This window comes from Ylistrum balloti, unplaced genomic scaffold (genome assembly GCF_031769215.1).
Source record: "Ylistrum balloti isolate Yb309-2 unplaced genomic scaffold, AGI_CSIRO_Ybal_v1 Utg370368, whole genome shotgun sequence".
In the NCBI taxonomy this organism is placed as follows: Eukaryota; Metazoa; Mollusca; class Bivalvia; order Pectinida; family Pectinidae; genus Ylistrum; species Ylistrum balloti.
In genome coordinates, this window is record NW_026782259.1 from 130,799 (window position 1) to 147,133 (window position 16,335).

Genomic DNA, 16,335 nt, shown 5'->3' on the forward strand with positions numbered 1-16,335 from the left:
GTATTGCTTGATAAACAATTTTTCTGGCCAGGTGTTCCTACTTGATCAATGATTTTTTCTATTTCTAGCCAAGTGTCCCAAGAATTATCCGAGGCCATTATGACTATGGTTACCAATGCTAGTATGATCCTGAACAAAGCCAGACCAGCTCCACCTGTACCGAAAACCAACCTTCAGCCCACTCTACTTAACCAACCAACCACACAGTCAAACCTGGTATGGTCTTTAGTCATGATGTACATTCTTAAGTAAATGTAACTTGAGCCTGTAACTATTACTGACAGAATAGAGATATCACATTCCTGTCTGGTACTTTTGTACAATTGTTCTTTTAGAAGATAATTTCCTCAATCATTATAGTTTTAAATGTAATGCTACCTGCAGCCAATTAATGATATAGATACAATTTTCAAAAATCTTCATGTTTGATGATTTGTTAGCAAAGCGATATGGCAACTTTGAAATGGAAAAATCTATCAAACTTTCTCTATTTTGTATTAAAGAAAAAATGTGACAAACCTGCCAAATTAATTGAAATGGCAATTAAAAACAAGGATTAGAAATGAAATGCAAACTTAAATGAAATGTTGATAACATAACTTAAAATTCTAATACAGCAAGTAGAACAAACCTCTCTTTACTGATGAAAATGTTGTTAATGGTTACAGCTGGACAACTTGGACAATGCCAATACATTAGGAATTCCTAAATCATGGGGCATGTCGGGTGTTAACTCGGGTTTCCCCCAAAACCTCACTTCTCTCAGCACCACAGCTACACCTGGATCTCCGGCGAAGGCAGCTGGTTTCCAACCAATCTCACAACCAAGTGGTTTTGGAGCCATGCAGAACATCACAAACCAGCTTCAAAGTAAGTTTAATTTGATGATAGTTCCAAAAAGTTCCAAAATAATTGTCTATGACATCCTTAGTTACACTTTTTCGTGAATTTCTGGTTCAGATAAGATTTTCTTGTACTTTTTATCTGTGTTTCTCCTAGAATATGATATTGGTAACTAAACTGTCATGAAGTATTGCTGTACACAGAAGCAATTATTCTTTAGTAAAGATATTTTAAATAAAATGTCTTTCTTGCTTACTAAAGTGTCTTCTATATTTCAACCCTGTTACACTGAAAGTGATTTATAATACCTGCTGCTCAACTGACAATTGTCTTTAAGGACATTTTGTTGCAATGATTTTTCCCTGTACCTTTAACCCTGGCTTTAAACATTGTATCTGACTTAATTACCTAGTCCTTATGTATTAGATAAAGTGTCACATTTTGTCTCTCTGTGGTGCAGGTCTGTCTATGTCTAATCCCATGGGAGTACCGCCCAGGAATCCGGGTGTAAACACCTTGGGGAGTATAAGTTCCCAGGCTGTGATCAAACAACAACAGCAACAACAGGTACAGCAGCAGCAGCAGCAGCAGCAACAACAACAGCAGCAGCAGCAGCAGCAGCAACAACAACAACAGCAACAACAACTACGTGCAGGAGGGATGTGTAAGTAATTGCTTGCCTATCTGAGTGACATTGCATTCAATGCAATAAATTAATGCAGTACTGAGGGTTATTTTACATTATTTTTTTACACAGATAAATTATCTGTGCTTAACACTAAACAGGAGTTGATATAAGCTAGACAGTTTTCATTTTTATCAGACCTCAACTTCTGAATAAAGATTTTGCCAGTATAGTATTAAGCTCTTTACATAATTAACTTGCGTTTATATTGTGTTTGATTCATTTCTTTTAAAATCTTACTGAAATATTACAAAGTTTTTTGATGGCCCCTAAACTTTTTTCACTAGCAGCACAGGTTAGTGGCGAGATGTCCACTATATTCCCAGACATGTCACAGCAATTCACACGGGAGGTTGAGGATGAGGCGAACTCATATTTCCAAAGGATTTACAATCAGCATCCTCACCCAACAATGTCTATTGATGAGGTCCTTGACATGCTGAAAAGATTCAAGGACTCGCCAAATAGGAGGGAGAAGGTGGGACAGTGTTAAGTCTTATCACTATTTCTATACTGTACTTAATAATTGTCAAGAGAAAAATCAATGAAATCATTAGAATTATATTTAGGAAGTAAGTCCAGTTATGATTTGGTTTTTAGATAAGAAGGTAGTACCATTCTGATTGAAAATACTGTTGAGCTATTTCAAAACCCTAATTATTTTTACTTATGTTTTTTCCAGGATGTGTATGAGTGTATGCTACGTAATTTATTTGAGGAGTACAGATTCTTCCCCCAGTATCCTGAGAGAGAGCTTCATATCACAGCTGTTTTATTTGGAGGGATCATTGAAAAGGGACTAGCTACGTAAGTGTCCACGTTGCTCTATATTGATACTGCTACACTTTTATGTATACATTCAAAATCTATAACAGAGCTCAATTGATAATGAAGGAGTAACATCTTATTCAGATATATAAATTGAACAGTTGTATTTACAGAATAGAATACCTTTCTTTATTGTGTAAGATGTACTGTAAAAGCAGCATGAAATAATGATTTAGTTACAGCAGATTACTCACGATTATTACAGAGTTATTTCCCCTCTCTGATTGAACACTGATAATGTCTTTTAGTTCTTTGTTTATCGGGAATCGCCAGTTTAAATCTCCATTGATAACAACTTTCCCTGGTAAAATTGGATAAGTGTGAAGAAAAACTTTAATGATAAGATCATTGAACAGCACCAACCAGTACTTTGTTCTTAACAGTCATACTTTCTTACTTATAGAATTTCCCTAATGACATGTCTAGAATGGCATTTGAGATTTAATTATGATAATGACTATTCATCATTGCTCAAAAATGAAATCAAATGATATTGTACTTGAATAATGAATTTTCTCCTATTTCAGTTACATGTCTGGAATGGCATTTGAGATTTAATTATGATAATGACTATTCATCATTGCTCAAAAATAAAATCAAATGATATTGTACTTGAATAATGAATTTTCTCCTGTTTCAGCTACATGGCACTTGGCATTGCCTTACGGTATGTGCTGGAGGCTTTGAAGAAACAGCTCAATTCTAAAATGTATTACTTTGGAATTGCTGCATTGGATCGCTTCAAAACAAGGTCAGTTGGCTGCCGAAGGTTTTTACATATTTAAACTGAAGTAAAAAGAAATAAAAAAAGAATACACATTACAGTTATGTTAGTAAAAAATTGAAGCAGTTTGGAATTGTGCTCCAAACATTAAATCATATAATTGTTTTGATATTTTTGATATTCTAGTTATGAAAAATCTTGATACAGTTATTAATGTAGTTTTTCCAATGTTAGACAAGTCATGTCACATCTTAAGATAGTGGAAGAGATTTCTAGAAAATGAAAGACAAATCAAAAGTGTTGTTAAGGAGAATGAGAGAGAGAGGATGGGGAAGGTTTAACATAAAATTTTGCTCTTTTTTTGTCTTTGTTTTTATTCTGTCCCTTCTCATTAAAAAATCAGTGTCATATATTTAGATTCTCCAACAGATTTTGTTCCTTCTTTCACCATAGTATCATCAGATCATGTCCTACATCTGATCAGATTTTTGTGTGAATGGGAGAGGAGGCATTAAGGACATTTTTTAGTTTGAAATATAAGCTGATGAATGTTACTAAATGATCTGGTTTGTATATGATTTGTTTTGGTTGTTACAGATTGAAGGACTATCCACAGTACTGTCAACATCTTGCTGCCATTCCTCACTTCCAGCAGTTTCCACAACATCTTATTGAGGCAAGTCAAACCTATAATTACTGTAAATAGATATAAGCTATTGATCAGATTTATTTTCATAGGACTACAAAATGAACATTGGCAGTAATACAAAAGGATGGTGCAGAATATATATTTCCTTTCAATATTAATTTATTTTTATAGGACTCCTTATAGAACATATCAAAAGTACATAATCTTGAGCTGATAATTCAAAGGTGAAGGAAATAGAAAGTGGTTGTAAGTTTGGATATTCTGTTATTTTGTAAGCATGGTTTAATACAAAGGGACTTGACAATTACTGGTATTTTACTTTAATGTTCTTTCTGTTTCAGTTTGTGGAATATGGGGCCAGATCACAAGAACCTCCAGTTCCTTCCATATCACGAACTTTAACCCCAACAGCAGTTGGTGGGGTATCTTTTACAGGAACTGCACCGACAGTAACCCCTACACCAACCAGTACTGCAGTGACAAGTGTTGAAGTACCAATGGCACCAACACTAACCCAAGCACCTGCTCCAGCCCCTACGCCTGCTGCTGTTACCACAACAACCACAGCTACAACAACAGTGGTTACCACGGGCACCACAAAACCAAGCAGCTTGCCCAAGGTAGATTTGTTATAATCACTATTTATAATAGAAAATAACTGGTATACCTTGAAAATGTTTGTGTTATTGAGTTATTGATTCTGCTTGTGTGTATTTCTCAAATGAAACCTTTTATCTACAGCCGTCCATTGCGAGTGCTACCAACATCGACACCCTGTTGGCTGGTCAGGGTAATGAGGAGTCTTCAATACCTCCCGAGTCCATTCAGGACAAAGTTTTCTTCATCTTTAACAATCTCTCAATGGCCAACATGAACCAGAAGGTAAGCAAGGGCGTAACATATCACTCTCAGTACTTTAAGGGCTAAGCTTGTGTTTAGGACTATTCCAGTAAAACCTTTTTCCCATCCCAGGACTTCAACTTGTGTTCAGGGCATTTCCAGTAAAACCTTTTTCCCATCCCAGGACTTCTGCTTGTGTTCAGGGCATTTCCAGTAAAACCTTTATCCCATCCCAGGACTTCAACTTGTGTTCAGGGCTATTCCAGTAAAACCTTTTTCCCATCCCAGGACTTCAGCTTGTGTTTAGGGCTATTCCAATAAAACCTTTTTCCCATCCCAGGACTTCAACATGTGTTCAGGGTATTTCCAGTAAAACCTTTTTTCCCATCCCAGGACTTCAGTTTGTGTTTAGGGCTATTCCAATAAAACCTTTTTCCTATCCCAGGACTTCAACATGTGTTCAGGGCATTTCCAGTAAAACCTTTTTTCCCATCCCAGGACTTCAGCTTGTGTTTAGGGCTATTCCAATAAAACCTTTTTCCCATCCCAGGACTTCAACTTGTGTTTAGGGCTATTCCAGTAAAACCTTTTTCCCATCCCAGGACTTCAACTTGTGTACAGGGCATTTCCAGTAAAACCTTTTTCCTATCCCAGGACTTCAGCTTTTGTTCAGGGCATTTCCAGTAAAACCTTTTTCCTATCCCAGGACTTCAGCTTGTGTTCAGGGCATTTCCAGTAAAACCTTTTTCCCATCCCAGGACTTCAGCTTGTGTTCAGGGCTATTCCAGTAAAACCTTTTTCCTATCCCAGGACTCCAGTTTTTGTTAAGAGGTACCATCCATAGAATATGATTTAATAATTAGGAATTATAGACAAGGAACTTGAAAGTGGATAGAAGTGATTTATTTTGTAGTGCAGGAGATGATAGATGTGTTACTGGAAAAGTCCCTAGATAATTATTTTGCCATGTTTTTTTAATGTTTTATTAGTTAGATTTACTTGTAGTTTAAATTTAAATGATGTTAATCAATCTTAAGACTATCTGTTATACTTGTTCTTTTATGCTGCGTGGATGGTTATGTAAAGAAAAACCAGTAATTAGTTTTTCTTGATGAATTTGTGTGTAATCTGTATGGACTAATTGCAGGCAGAAGAGTTAAGGAAGGAGATCACAGAGGATTACTATGCCTGGTCAGCTCAGTACCTGGTGATGAAGAGAGCAAGCATTGAACCAAACTTCCATACCCTGTATGCCAACTTCTTAGATGCACTGCAGATTCCTGATATCACTCAAATGGTCATTAGGGAAACATTCAGGAACATCAAGGTATAACTGATATCTAGTTTGACAAGTTTGATCAACACATAAGGCGGTTAACCAGTTTAAATTCTCATAATTCTATATATATATTGTTTGTGGTATTGATGCACGGGTTTGTTGACAAGTAGTTCAGACTTTATATGTAAATGATCTTCATATCTCTATACCTATGTGACCATATAGGTAAATAAACTGGAGTCTTTTAAAGTGATATCAAAGACAATCTTAATATATTATATCAATGTCTAAAAGTTCACCGAAACATGTATAGAACTTGTTACCTCAGAATATTTATAAAAACTTACATTCACAGATGTGTTCATCAGGTACTTTATTTGAAAGTTTGTTATATCTAACAAATACAATTTATGTAGAAATATGAATAGTTGTAATGGGACGTTTTTAGTATTTGAGATAAATATATTTACTTTTTCAGTTTTTGAAGAAATTTGTATCGAGAAGATAATTTTGAGCAATATTGCATAGAAAGCATAATTAATATTTATCTTTTGCTTACCAGGTGTTGTTGAGAAGTGACAAAGGTGATGCCAACTTCTCTGACAGAACTCTGCTCAAGAACCTTGGTCATTGGCTTGGCATGTTAACATTGGCAAAGAACAAACCCATTCTGCAGATAGTTAGTACTTATACTCTTTCACTTTCTTTGCTATGGTTATCAATGCCTAGTTGATGTTCTCGACCATTCAATCATATTATCACTATTTAGGAAAATACATTCACACTTTGATATTTCGAAGTTCAAGGAACTAGTGAATTGGAATAATTTTTGGTGGGTTATAATGGGGTCGTCATGTTCATGACTGTTGTTGATGACATAACATTTCTACCTAAACAAACTCAAATTACCAAAACACAGCTTGAAAGGAAAAGAAACATTGTTTTTTATCTATAAAACAAAATAGTCTCATGTATTAAACAAAAAATATATCTTTTAATAGAGATTAAGAAGAATTCAGCAATACATGCTTAGGGTTCTCTGATAGGTATATGCATATATGCGTCTTCATGTACAGCATATGTATTTTATTGCTTGATTTCAAAGGAATGCCATGCAGCGTGAAAGAGGTCATCTTGTGTTACGATAATTTTTTGAGTTGATACATAATTGTTATAGGCACAAGTGAAGCTAAAAGAAATGAAATTAATAAGATGTATTCTGTTCAAAAATGAAAGCACAACTATCACTCATCTTTGGTTGTAAAAAATTCCAAGTGTATTGGACAACAGCTAGTTTGAATCAATAGGAGATCTTAGTATAAGATGGTTGCTTCCATCGATTGCTTTTTTATTAATGTTCTTTAAATTGTTAGCTTCATCATTAAAGTGTGATTCATGTCATGGAAAGTGTGCAATTTTGATATTATTTGAAATGAAATTGTTGAAATAATATAGTGTAATATGTTGGAATCTAATGGAAGTGTTATGTATTATTACTGTTTTTCTTTGTATTAAATGTTTGTTTACATGTTAGATAAGTATTGCTCAGTGTTTAAACATTTCTATGTGCTATAGGACATAGATCTGAAGGCTCTGCTGTATGAGGCCTACCACAAAGGAGCCAGGGAACTGCTCTATGTTGTACCCTTCACAGCCAAGGTGCTGGAATCGTGTGCCAAAAGCAAGGTAAGATGGACATTATTACTGGAATAATACAGTTTAAAAAATAAAAATATATGTAACTACTTTAATTATCATAAAATAGGTCCTTATATCCATGTACATTGGAACATTTAGCTGATTTAGAGTTAGATTCTGAATTGGTTGGATCTTCAGATTTTTAAATCTCTGAACTTTTTGTGCAAAATCAGCTCAGAATGTTTGTGCTTTGAGATATTTATACTGGTCCAAAAAATTGAAAGATAAGTTTTAACATTTATGATGAAATAAAGAAGATTTCAGTACCTCTAAAGCTTCCTACTTTTTAGTGACCATCAGGTATATATACATGATGTCAGAAGCAGGGATAGAATTTAGGAGCACTTCAGTAACATTTCTTTTTGTTGACAGGTGTTCAGGCCACCAAATCCCTGGACTATTGGTATAATGAATGTACTAGCAGAACTCCACCAGGAGCCAGATCTGAAGCTCAACCTCAAGTTTGAGATAGAAGTGCTATGTAAAACATTGACACTGGATCTTAATGTAAGTATTATTTTTATTGTCCTCTTTAGCAAAGATATCACAGAGCATTGACCACTTAATTCTCCTAAGAAATGGATTTTACTTACAAAATTGGTATTTGTTATGTTGAGTTCTTTCTTTGAAGTGAAATTAAATCTGTGGTAAATTTTGCCATCATGTGTTGAAAAGTATTTTTCCCATACTTGTAAGAATACTTGATGAAATTCACTCGGGTATCTCAGTGGATAGAGCATCTGACTTTGCAACCTCAGATGAAGGTACATTTCTGAACATCTTTTTGGAGACCTGCTGCATATTACTAGTATCTAGAACAGTTGTGGTCAGGTGTCTTTTGTCTAAAGACACAAACATTCCAGCACAGGATGACCTCAGATGTCCTCAGAAACACCATCTAGATGGGGATGGAAACATAGACCTTGGGTTTTCACCTGAAGGTACATTAGTCAATTGTTCTACTGACTGAACTGTTGTGCTTTCCTTGTATATGGAGTGTGAATTGATAACACTGAAAGATTGCAATGAGGATAGTGTTTACCATGATAATAAATTACCTATTATCTCCTCAGGAGCTGAATCCTAGTACATACCTGAAGGACACATCCCGAATATCTACAACAGAGCCCCAGCTGTCTAACATGGTTAAGAACCTGCCTCCACCACCCATGCCCACACCACAGCCTGAGCAACCTTTGGTGCAGCTCACGGCTCCCGTCCCAACTCCCCCAGTATCTACAACAACTGTCGCCTCTACAGTCACTACGACAACACCCAATATGCCACCCAGGCCACAGTTTGCTTTTGACGAAATTGTGACAGCAAATCTGAACAGTATTGGAGCTCACATTGTGACAAGTGACCAGGTATTGAATTTCCTCTGCATGAATTTCTTTTGATACCTTTAGTTACATATAGTAAATTGAACTTGTTTCAACCTAAATGTGTTTAGAAAATTGGTGTGAAATTAATTTCATTCAATTCATCAACCTTAAGCATGTATGAAGATATCTTTCTGGTGATAAAATGGACAATTAGCTCTGAAACTACCAAGTAGATTTGTTTACTTGCACTCTACAGCAGTTTCCTTTATCTAAGACAAAAGTGAAACAAATATCACAATACATTTCTATAGCATCAAAAGTACAATAATTCCATATTTTGTAGGTCCACTTCAAATCAATATATATGACATTTCCTGTTTATTTTTCAGATTCCGTTGTTTCAAGGAAACCCTAATCTTAAGCAGCTAGTGAAGATAGCATTAGAAAAGTCCATCCAGGAACTTCTGCCCCCTGTGGTAGAACGTACCATCAAAATCACACTTCAGACCTGTGAACAGATCATCAAAAAGGTGAGATCAATTTGAAATTGCTTGTGATTTGGTGAAGTAAACTTTCGACATCTATATGGTATGTGTTTTAAAGCTTTAGTGTGTAAAATAAATTTATAACTATAGTATACATTTAACGGTAAACTGATTATCATTAAGCTTACATATGCACAGAGTTTCCTAAATTTGTATTTTAAAAGACAGAAAATTTCCTCAAGTTTTCTCAAATACTTACATAAAAGAACTGATTTTATAGGACTTTGCCCTTGACCCTGAGGAGAACCGCATGCGTGCAGCAGCCCACCACATGGTACGCAATATGACAGCTGGTCTGGCTCTAATCACATCACGTGAACCCCTCTACCTCAGCATCAACAACAACCTCAAGAGTGCCTTCATGGCAACGCTTAGGGTCAATGAGGTAAGTCAGAATTTCTGTATCTCTGCATCAACACAACTCACTCACGGAAATTTCATTTAGGATCTGAACAATGATATGCATACAATGTCTAAAAATTTGTCACCAGAACTTCCAATTATCATCAGAACTTGTGACATAAATTAAAAAGATAATCTTTACTTGCATATCAATTTGAAAGGAAATATATGCTGGGTACTTACAGGGTGCTACACCAGCACAGAAGGAGATGATTGAACAGGCTGCCCAACTTGTGGCACAGGAAAACACAGAACTAGCCTGTGTGTTCATACAAAAGACAGCAGTGGAGAAGGCAATACCGGAGATAGATAAACGTCTGGCTACCGAATTTGATCTCCGCAAACATGCAAGGTCTGAGGGTCGAAGGTACTGTGACCCAGTCATCCTGACCTACCAGGCTGAACGCATGCCAGAACAAATCCGACTCAAGGTTAGTGATGGCTTTTACTCTGAAGGGTTGCGAAATAAACAAAGATCGGGTATCATGAATAAAATCAAACCTGGGATATCCTGTTAATACATGAAGTTGTGTTAAAAATGAATTTGTTAATAAATTGTGTTTTATGATGGTTCTCATCTTAACAGCTAAAAATAGAATTTTTAAATGTTAATGTTGTAGAAGAGGAAAAAAATTGTATCAAGATACAATGATGAGAGAAGCACAAATAAAGTTTTTTCAGAAATGTTCTATAATCAACATGTATTGGTGTGTGTAGGTTGGTGGGGTGACTGCAGGACAGATTGCTGTGTATGAGGAATTTGCCCAGAACATCCCAGGATTTCAGCCTACAAGTGACCCATCACTTCCTCCAGGAGTTCCAAAACCAGTAGCTGTAAGTTCTCTAGCATAGAGTAGTAAGACATTATCTTCTATCTTACCAACTCCAAATATGTATACTGCAATGATTTCAGCTGTGACAGCACATATGCCAAGTTCTCCCAGATGTGTGGTTATAAATGTTAGATTTTCTTTCTCATTGGATGTGATTTTGTTTGCCCAACTGTGATAAAGAACTATGTTTAAAGCTGCTATGTTCTCCCAGATAAATGTGAAGAACTCCTATGTTTCAGACCTATTCTATTGATGACTTGACCCAGATTCTAGATCGTATCAGACGAGACATGGAGCAATATATGCAACAGTTGATGGGAATCCCCACCAGTAACCCGTTGATGGTCCAGCTTCACAGCCTGCTGGAGGCCGTTCTCCTAGCTCGCAACAATAGGGAGATTGTCACCTCAATTGCCCTTCTACAGAAGGTAACTTCTCTCTGCTATTGGACATAATATTTTTTTCTTTTACAGCATCTGGAAGATTGATGTGGTGAAAATAGATGGAATAAGACGGTTATGTGAGAGCAATTTATATAAAACAATTTATCTTCTGCAGTACTGGCTATTGTCACTGTTATTGTTAACAGAAGGAGTTCATGTAAAAACCAAAAATGTGATGGCTTCTAAGTGAAGAATGTAAAATTCACTTGTTTTAAGAAAAACTTTACATGAACATCAATGGTATTGAATAGGAAACTATACATATTTTTTGAATAACTTTCTTTCATGGTCCCACTGCATAGTTATTTCCCTTTTATGACTTTTATGACCTAATGCAAAGATCATTTTGACATCACTTCTGTCAAAGCCCACTTAATGACCAGTACAAAGAATTTGTAGAAAATATGTAACTTAGATATCTTTATTGTGAAGAAGCATTTTCAGTATGAGAACTCCCATCATTAAAGTTGTAAAATTAAAGTATGTTTATAAATGTTTGGTGTATCTTTTATGTATAACTAAATGTTTTGTGGCATTGATTGTACTTGTAGGCAGTGGAAGGTTTGCTGGACCACTGCACATATTCTCAATTGCCCAGTGATCAAGACCTATTAGTGCGCTTCAGGGACTGCAACTTGATGGTGCTGAAGAGTTTACAGGACCAGAGGGCCTATGGACCCCAGTGGACCAACAAACAGGTTACCAGGTAATATAAGTCTGTTCTGGGCACATTACAGGAAGGGCACTTGTATGATACAGCAATCTCTGGCATCACAATACAACCACGACTTGATATCATGTCAGCAGTATGGCCAAATTTGAATCCGTTAGAAATGAATTTTTGCAGATCATTACACATTGCTGGGTCCCATATTGGTGAAACAATTTTCTTTCATACAGGAGAAGTAAGAAATGTAAAATGAGGTTCTTTGTGATGATTGGCTGTGATAATAACATAGTGATGATTGGCTGTGATAATAACATAGTGATGATTGGCTGTGATAATAACATAGTGATGATTAAAGGAAAGATTACACTGGAGTTGTGAGATTTTCAAGTACTTATATGTATGTATAATTGGTTTGTTGGATAGTAACATTATTTGCGCCTAAAAGTTGTCTGACAAGAGTTGTGGGATATTGGTGGTATTGGTGAACACTTATGTTGGATAATAGTAGTATTCATATTTATATAGATGTCTGATTGAGGTGGGAGGAGACAACAAATACAATGCAGATGCAGTAGACTGTCTTATACGTTCTGGGCTGGTCAACATGCAGCAGTATGACCTGTACCTGGTCCAACTCATGGAGAATGGACTGAACTATCTTGGAGTCATGTTTGCCATGCAACTAGTGCAACGCTATTGTGTAGACGATAAGGCCAATAGCCCAGTCACAGAGGTAAGTATCTCACATATGTACAATAAGGCCAATAACCCAGTCACAGAATTAAGTATCCCATATATGTACAATAAGGCCAATAGCCCAGTCACAGAGTTAAGTATCTCACATATGTACAATAAGGCCAATAGCCCAGTCACAGAATTAAGTATCCCACATATGTACAATAAGGCCAATAGCCCAGTCACAGAGTTAAGTATCTCACATATGTACAATAAGGCCAATAGCCCAGTCACAGAGTTAAGTATCTCACATATGTACAATAAGGCCAATAGCCCAGTCAGAGAATTAAGTATCTCACATATGTACAAAAAGGCTAATAGCCCAGTCACAGAATTAAGTATCTCACATATGTACAATAAGGCCAATAGCCCAGTCACAGAATTAAGTATCTCACATATGTACGATAAGGTCAATAGCCCAGTCACAGAGGTAAGTATTCCATATATGTACTAGGTTTGGAAGGCCAATAGCCCAGTCACAGAGGTAAGTATTCCATATATGTACTAGGTTTGGAAGGCCAATAGCCCAGTCACAGAGGTAAGTAGTTCATCTATGTACAATAAGGCCAATAGCCCAGTCACAGAGGTAAGTAGTTCATCTATGTACAATAAGGCCAATAGCCCAGTCACAGAGGTAAGTAGTTCATCTATGTACAATAAGGCCAATAGCCCAGTCACGGAGGTAAGTAGTTCATCTATGTACAATAAGGCCAATAGCCCAGTCACAGAGGTTAGTAGTTTATCTATGTATAATATGGCCAATAGCCCAGTCACAGTATTAAGTATCCCATATATGTATTAGGTTTATACAATAAGGCCAATAGCCCAGTCACAGAGGTAAGTATCTCATATATGTACAATAAGTCACATAATTACGTATCCCATATATGTACTAGGCTTGTACAACAAGTCTAATACCCTAGTCACAAAAGTAAACCGATAACATAAGTATTTGGTGTGAAGGATCAGAGATCTTAATTGGCATCAGTTTCTGTATGGATTTAGAATTGTCTTAGATTAAGAAAATTTTTGTTTAATATCTACCTTTTTGAATCACTAGTTTATGAAGATTATTGATATATTGGTTTACGGAATAAATGATAAAAGTTAGAAATAGATTTGGAGGTGGTCAGTGATGTGTCTGTAACCTGCTTGTTTATTGTAGGTTGACTTTGCCAACACTATTGAGGCCCTGACACAGGTGAACTCACGTAACCAGAGGCCTCCTGAAGGGTTAGTATAAAACTGTTTACTCTTAATTGAAAATGTTGAAAAGAACCTTCTTAATATTTTCCATTACTGTCAAAGACACTGCAAAAGCATTTGGTACCAGTTGCTGTGAGAAATGTTTTAAATTGACATATTTTAGTGGTCATCTAGTTTTATTTTTCAAAATGTTTCTGTGCTCAGACTGTGTTTTAATACTGTTGATATTGGCACATTAATGGCACAGTAAGAAAATACCTACACACAATTAACAATTAGGTAATGGTATGTATAACTTTGGTTTCAGAGAAATCAGTTATGTTGGGTAGTATGTGTCCTTTTCTCATAATACGTATGAAAAATTGAAGGTAGCATTAAATCTAACTGAAGATGTTAGTTTGAAGATAGCTCTTTAAATTTATTGGTTTAATATCTCAGGTAAGTTTTATCTTAAACATAAATCACTGGATTATCTTCAGGCTGGCCCAGATGTTGGAAGGCCTACACCCCCCAGTAGATTTTAGTCTTTTAGAGCGTGCCATAGGAGGCCCGACCTCTATGATGCAGTCAGGAATATCACAGGCCAGAGAATTAGATGACCCACCCGGGCTCCATGAAAAGACAGAGTTCCTGTTGCGTGAGTGGGTGAACATGTATCACTCGCCTGCTGCTGGTCGTGATAGTACTAAGGCTTTTACAGCATTTGTACAACAGGTGGGTATATATTTCTTAGTGGATATTAGATATACATTGTAACTTAAAATTATCTTTAAGTATTGCGTACAGATGGAGGTGGGCACCAAAATGACGTCATGAAAATTACCTTTTAATTTATCTTAAAGAAATTAACGCAACATATTTCAACATTCTTGTTCAGATAAACTGTTTATACTTGGAGTCAGTTTTCAATGGAAATATGAGGAATATTTACTGCAGACTTATACAGTGATAGTTCAAGTCTTCTGTGGGGCTGAAACTCAAATAAATAATTTACATTTGAAAAGGAAATAATTGGATGAGAGTTTGAGTGTTTGAAGCAATAAATCCTCTAAGTCAAGCTGATAAATCAAGTTTATTAGAAAATCGAAAACTTACCATAGCTTAAACAAGATTAGTGAGTGTACACATCATTTGATTAACTGTTACGAGAGACATTGTGAATATCAATGTTACAGATGCATCAGCAAGGAATCCTCAAGACAGATGATCTCATCACACGCTTCTTCCGTTTATGTACGGAGATGTGTGTTGACCTGTGTTATCGTGCTCTGGGTGAACAGTCACAGAACCCTGCTCTAGTCCGCGCCAAGTGCTTTCATACACTCGATGCATTTGTCAGACTTATTGCCCTGCTCATCAAACACTCAGGTGACACAGCCAACACAGTCACAAAGATCAACCTTCTCAACAAGGTGAGTGACATTAAGTTGATACATGATTGTGATTCATGTAATGTAGTTTGCTTGTAGAATTGTGATCCCAGAAATCATACTGAAACACCACCATAGAGTTATGGCATCATAGTGGAGATAATACATACGAGAAATGTTAGACTTTAGAGAATCGCCTAGAAAAATATGTGTTGTTATTAAGAATGCTTAATCATGTGATTTAAATGTTTAAATTCTATGCCTGCATTGTCACCATTCTTCTTAAGAAAAACATAAAAAACCTGAATTAATGTGCAAACTTTCAAAAGGTTTCACTTAGACACCCAAGGAAAAATGGGCTAATTACTCAAGTACGTTTATTCAATTAGAGAAGCTAATGATGAAACGGGAACTGACTTTGAATAAACAATTAAAAAATGTTGACTAGCTCCAGCTTCACCATGCAAATTCATACATTCTGTTTCCATTTAAAGGAGATTCCAAAGTCCTTTGTAAACGATTTGACTCATTAATTTGACTCAAACAATAGTGGCACATATTGAAAAAATTTATGTTAAGCAGGTCCATTCACTCAAAGAATTTACCTGTAGTATTATAATGAAACAACACTTCTGTATAACGACCCATTCCACATAACCAGATCTTTGAAATTAAAAACTGATTGCACAGGAGAAGAACTATTTTGAAAATTAAAATATTGGGGGATAAATATTTGATCCAAAATGGTCTTTGGAATATTGATTTGTATAACTTGACCAATATTTTAATTGCATTATTTTGTTTCAGGTATTGGGTATTGTGGCTGGGGTACTACTGCAGGACCATGCTGTCCGTCACTCAGATTTCCAGCAGCTGCCCTATCATCGCATCTTCATTATGCTCTTCATTGAGCTGAATGCTCCAGAACACATACTCGAGAACATCAATTTCCAAGTGCTCACAGCTTTCTGGTAGGTGTAGTAACAGTGGTTACAACAAGTGATGTGCTTTGAAATTTATGGTTTTGTTGGAGAACCGAAAGACAATATTAGCAGGGACTTGGGGAAAATTTCATTATATAGTACTTCATTAAGTCCTCTCTCCTTATCTAAAAGCTCATTTTGATAGTTTGTGTATATCTGTGTGAGTCCCTAATCTCTTAGTTTTTTTTCCCTAAGTGTACCTCTGATTAGTCTAAACGACGTGACCAGTTGATGTCATTTCAGCTTTACATACCCTGGAGATTACACATTTAGAAGA

General features: G+C 36.0%; 1 protein-coding gene across 3 annotated transcripts in view; it reads left to right on the top strand.

The window, feature by feature from the left end:
* Positions 1-16,335, top strand: part of LOC132553962 (CCR4-NOT transcription complex subunit 1-like) — a 32,006-nt gene that overhangs the window by 11,448 nt on the left and 4,223 nt on the right. For 2 of the 3 annotated variants that reach the window (XM_060218259.1, XM_060218261.1), the window contains exons 17-41: positions 69-216; positions 669-870; positions 1,304-1,507; positions 1,816-2,006; positions 2,211-2,335; positions 2,997-3,107; positions 3,678-3,756; positions 4,071-4,349; positions 4,471-4,611; positions 5,717-5,896; positions 6,411-6,527; positions 7,424-7,534; positions 7,919-8,053; positions 8,620-8,913; positions 9,261-9,401; positions 9,637-9,801; positions 10,004-10,249; positions 10,536-10,652; positions 10,891-11,079; positions 11,646-11,800; positions 12,290-12,497; positions 13,665-13,732; positions 14,185-14,419; positions 14,881-15,117; positions 15,883-16,046. In XM_060218259.1, coding sequence (XP_060074242.1) covers positions 69-216; positions 669-870; positions 1,304-1,507; positions 1,816-2,006; positions 2,211-2,335; positions 2,997-3,107; positions 3,678-3,756; positions 4,071-4,349; positions 4,471-4,611; positions 5,717-5,896; positions 6,411-6,527; positions 7,424-7,534; positions 7,919-8,053; positions 8,620-8,913; positions 9,261-9,401; positions 9,637-9,801; positions 10,004-10,249; positions 10,536-10,652; positions 10,891-11,079; positions 11,646-11,800; positions 12,290-12,497; positions 13,665-13,732; positions 14,185-14,419; positions 14,881-15,117; positions 15,883-16,046 — 4,242 coding nt within the window. The remainder of the gene's footprint in view (positions 1-68; positions 217-668; positions 871-1,303; positions 1,508-1,815; positions 2,007-2,210; positions 2,336-2,996; positions 3,108-3,677; positions 3,757-4,070; positions 4,350-4,470; positions 4,612-5,716; positions 5,897-6,410; positions 6,528-7,423; positions 7,535-7,918; positions 8,054-8,619; positions 8,914-9,260; positions 9,402-9,636; positions 9,802-10,003; positions 10,250-10,535; positions 10,653-10,890; positions 11,080-11,645; positions 11,801-12,289; positions 12,498-13,664; positions 13,733-14,184; positions 14,420-14,880; positions 15,118-15,882; positions 16,047-16,335) is intronic. The other variant, XM_060218260.1, reaches the window with a different exon arrangement.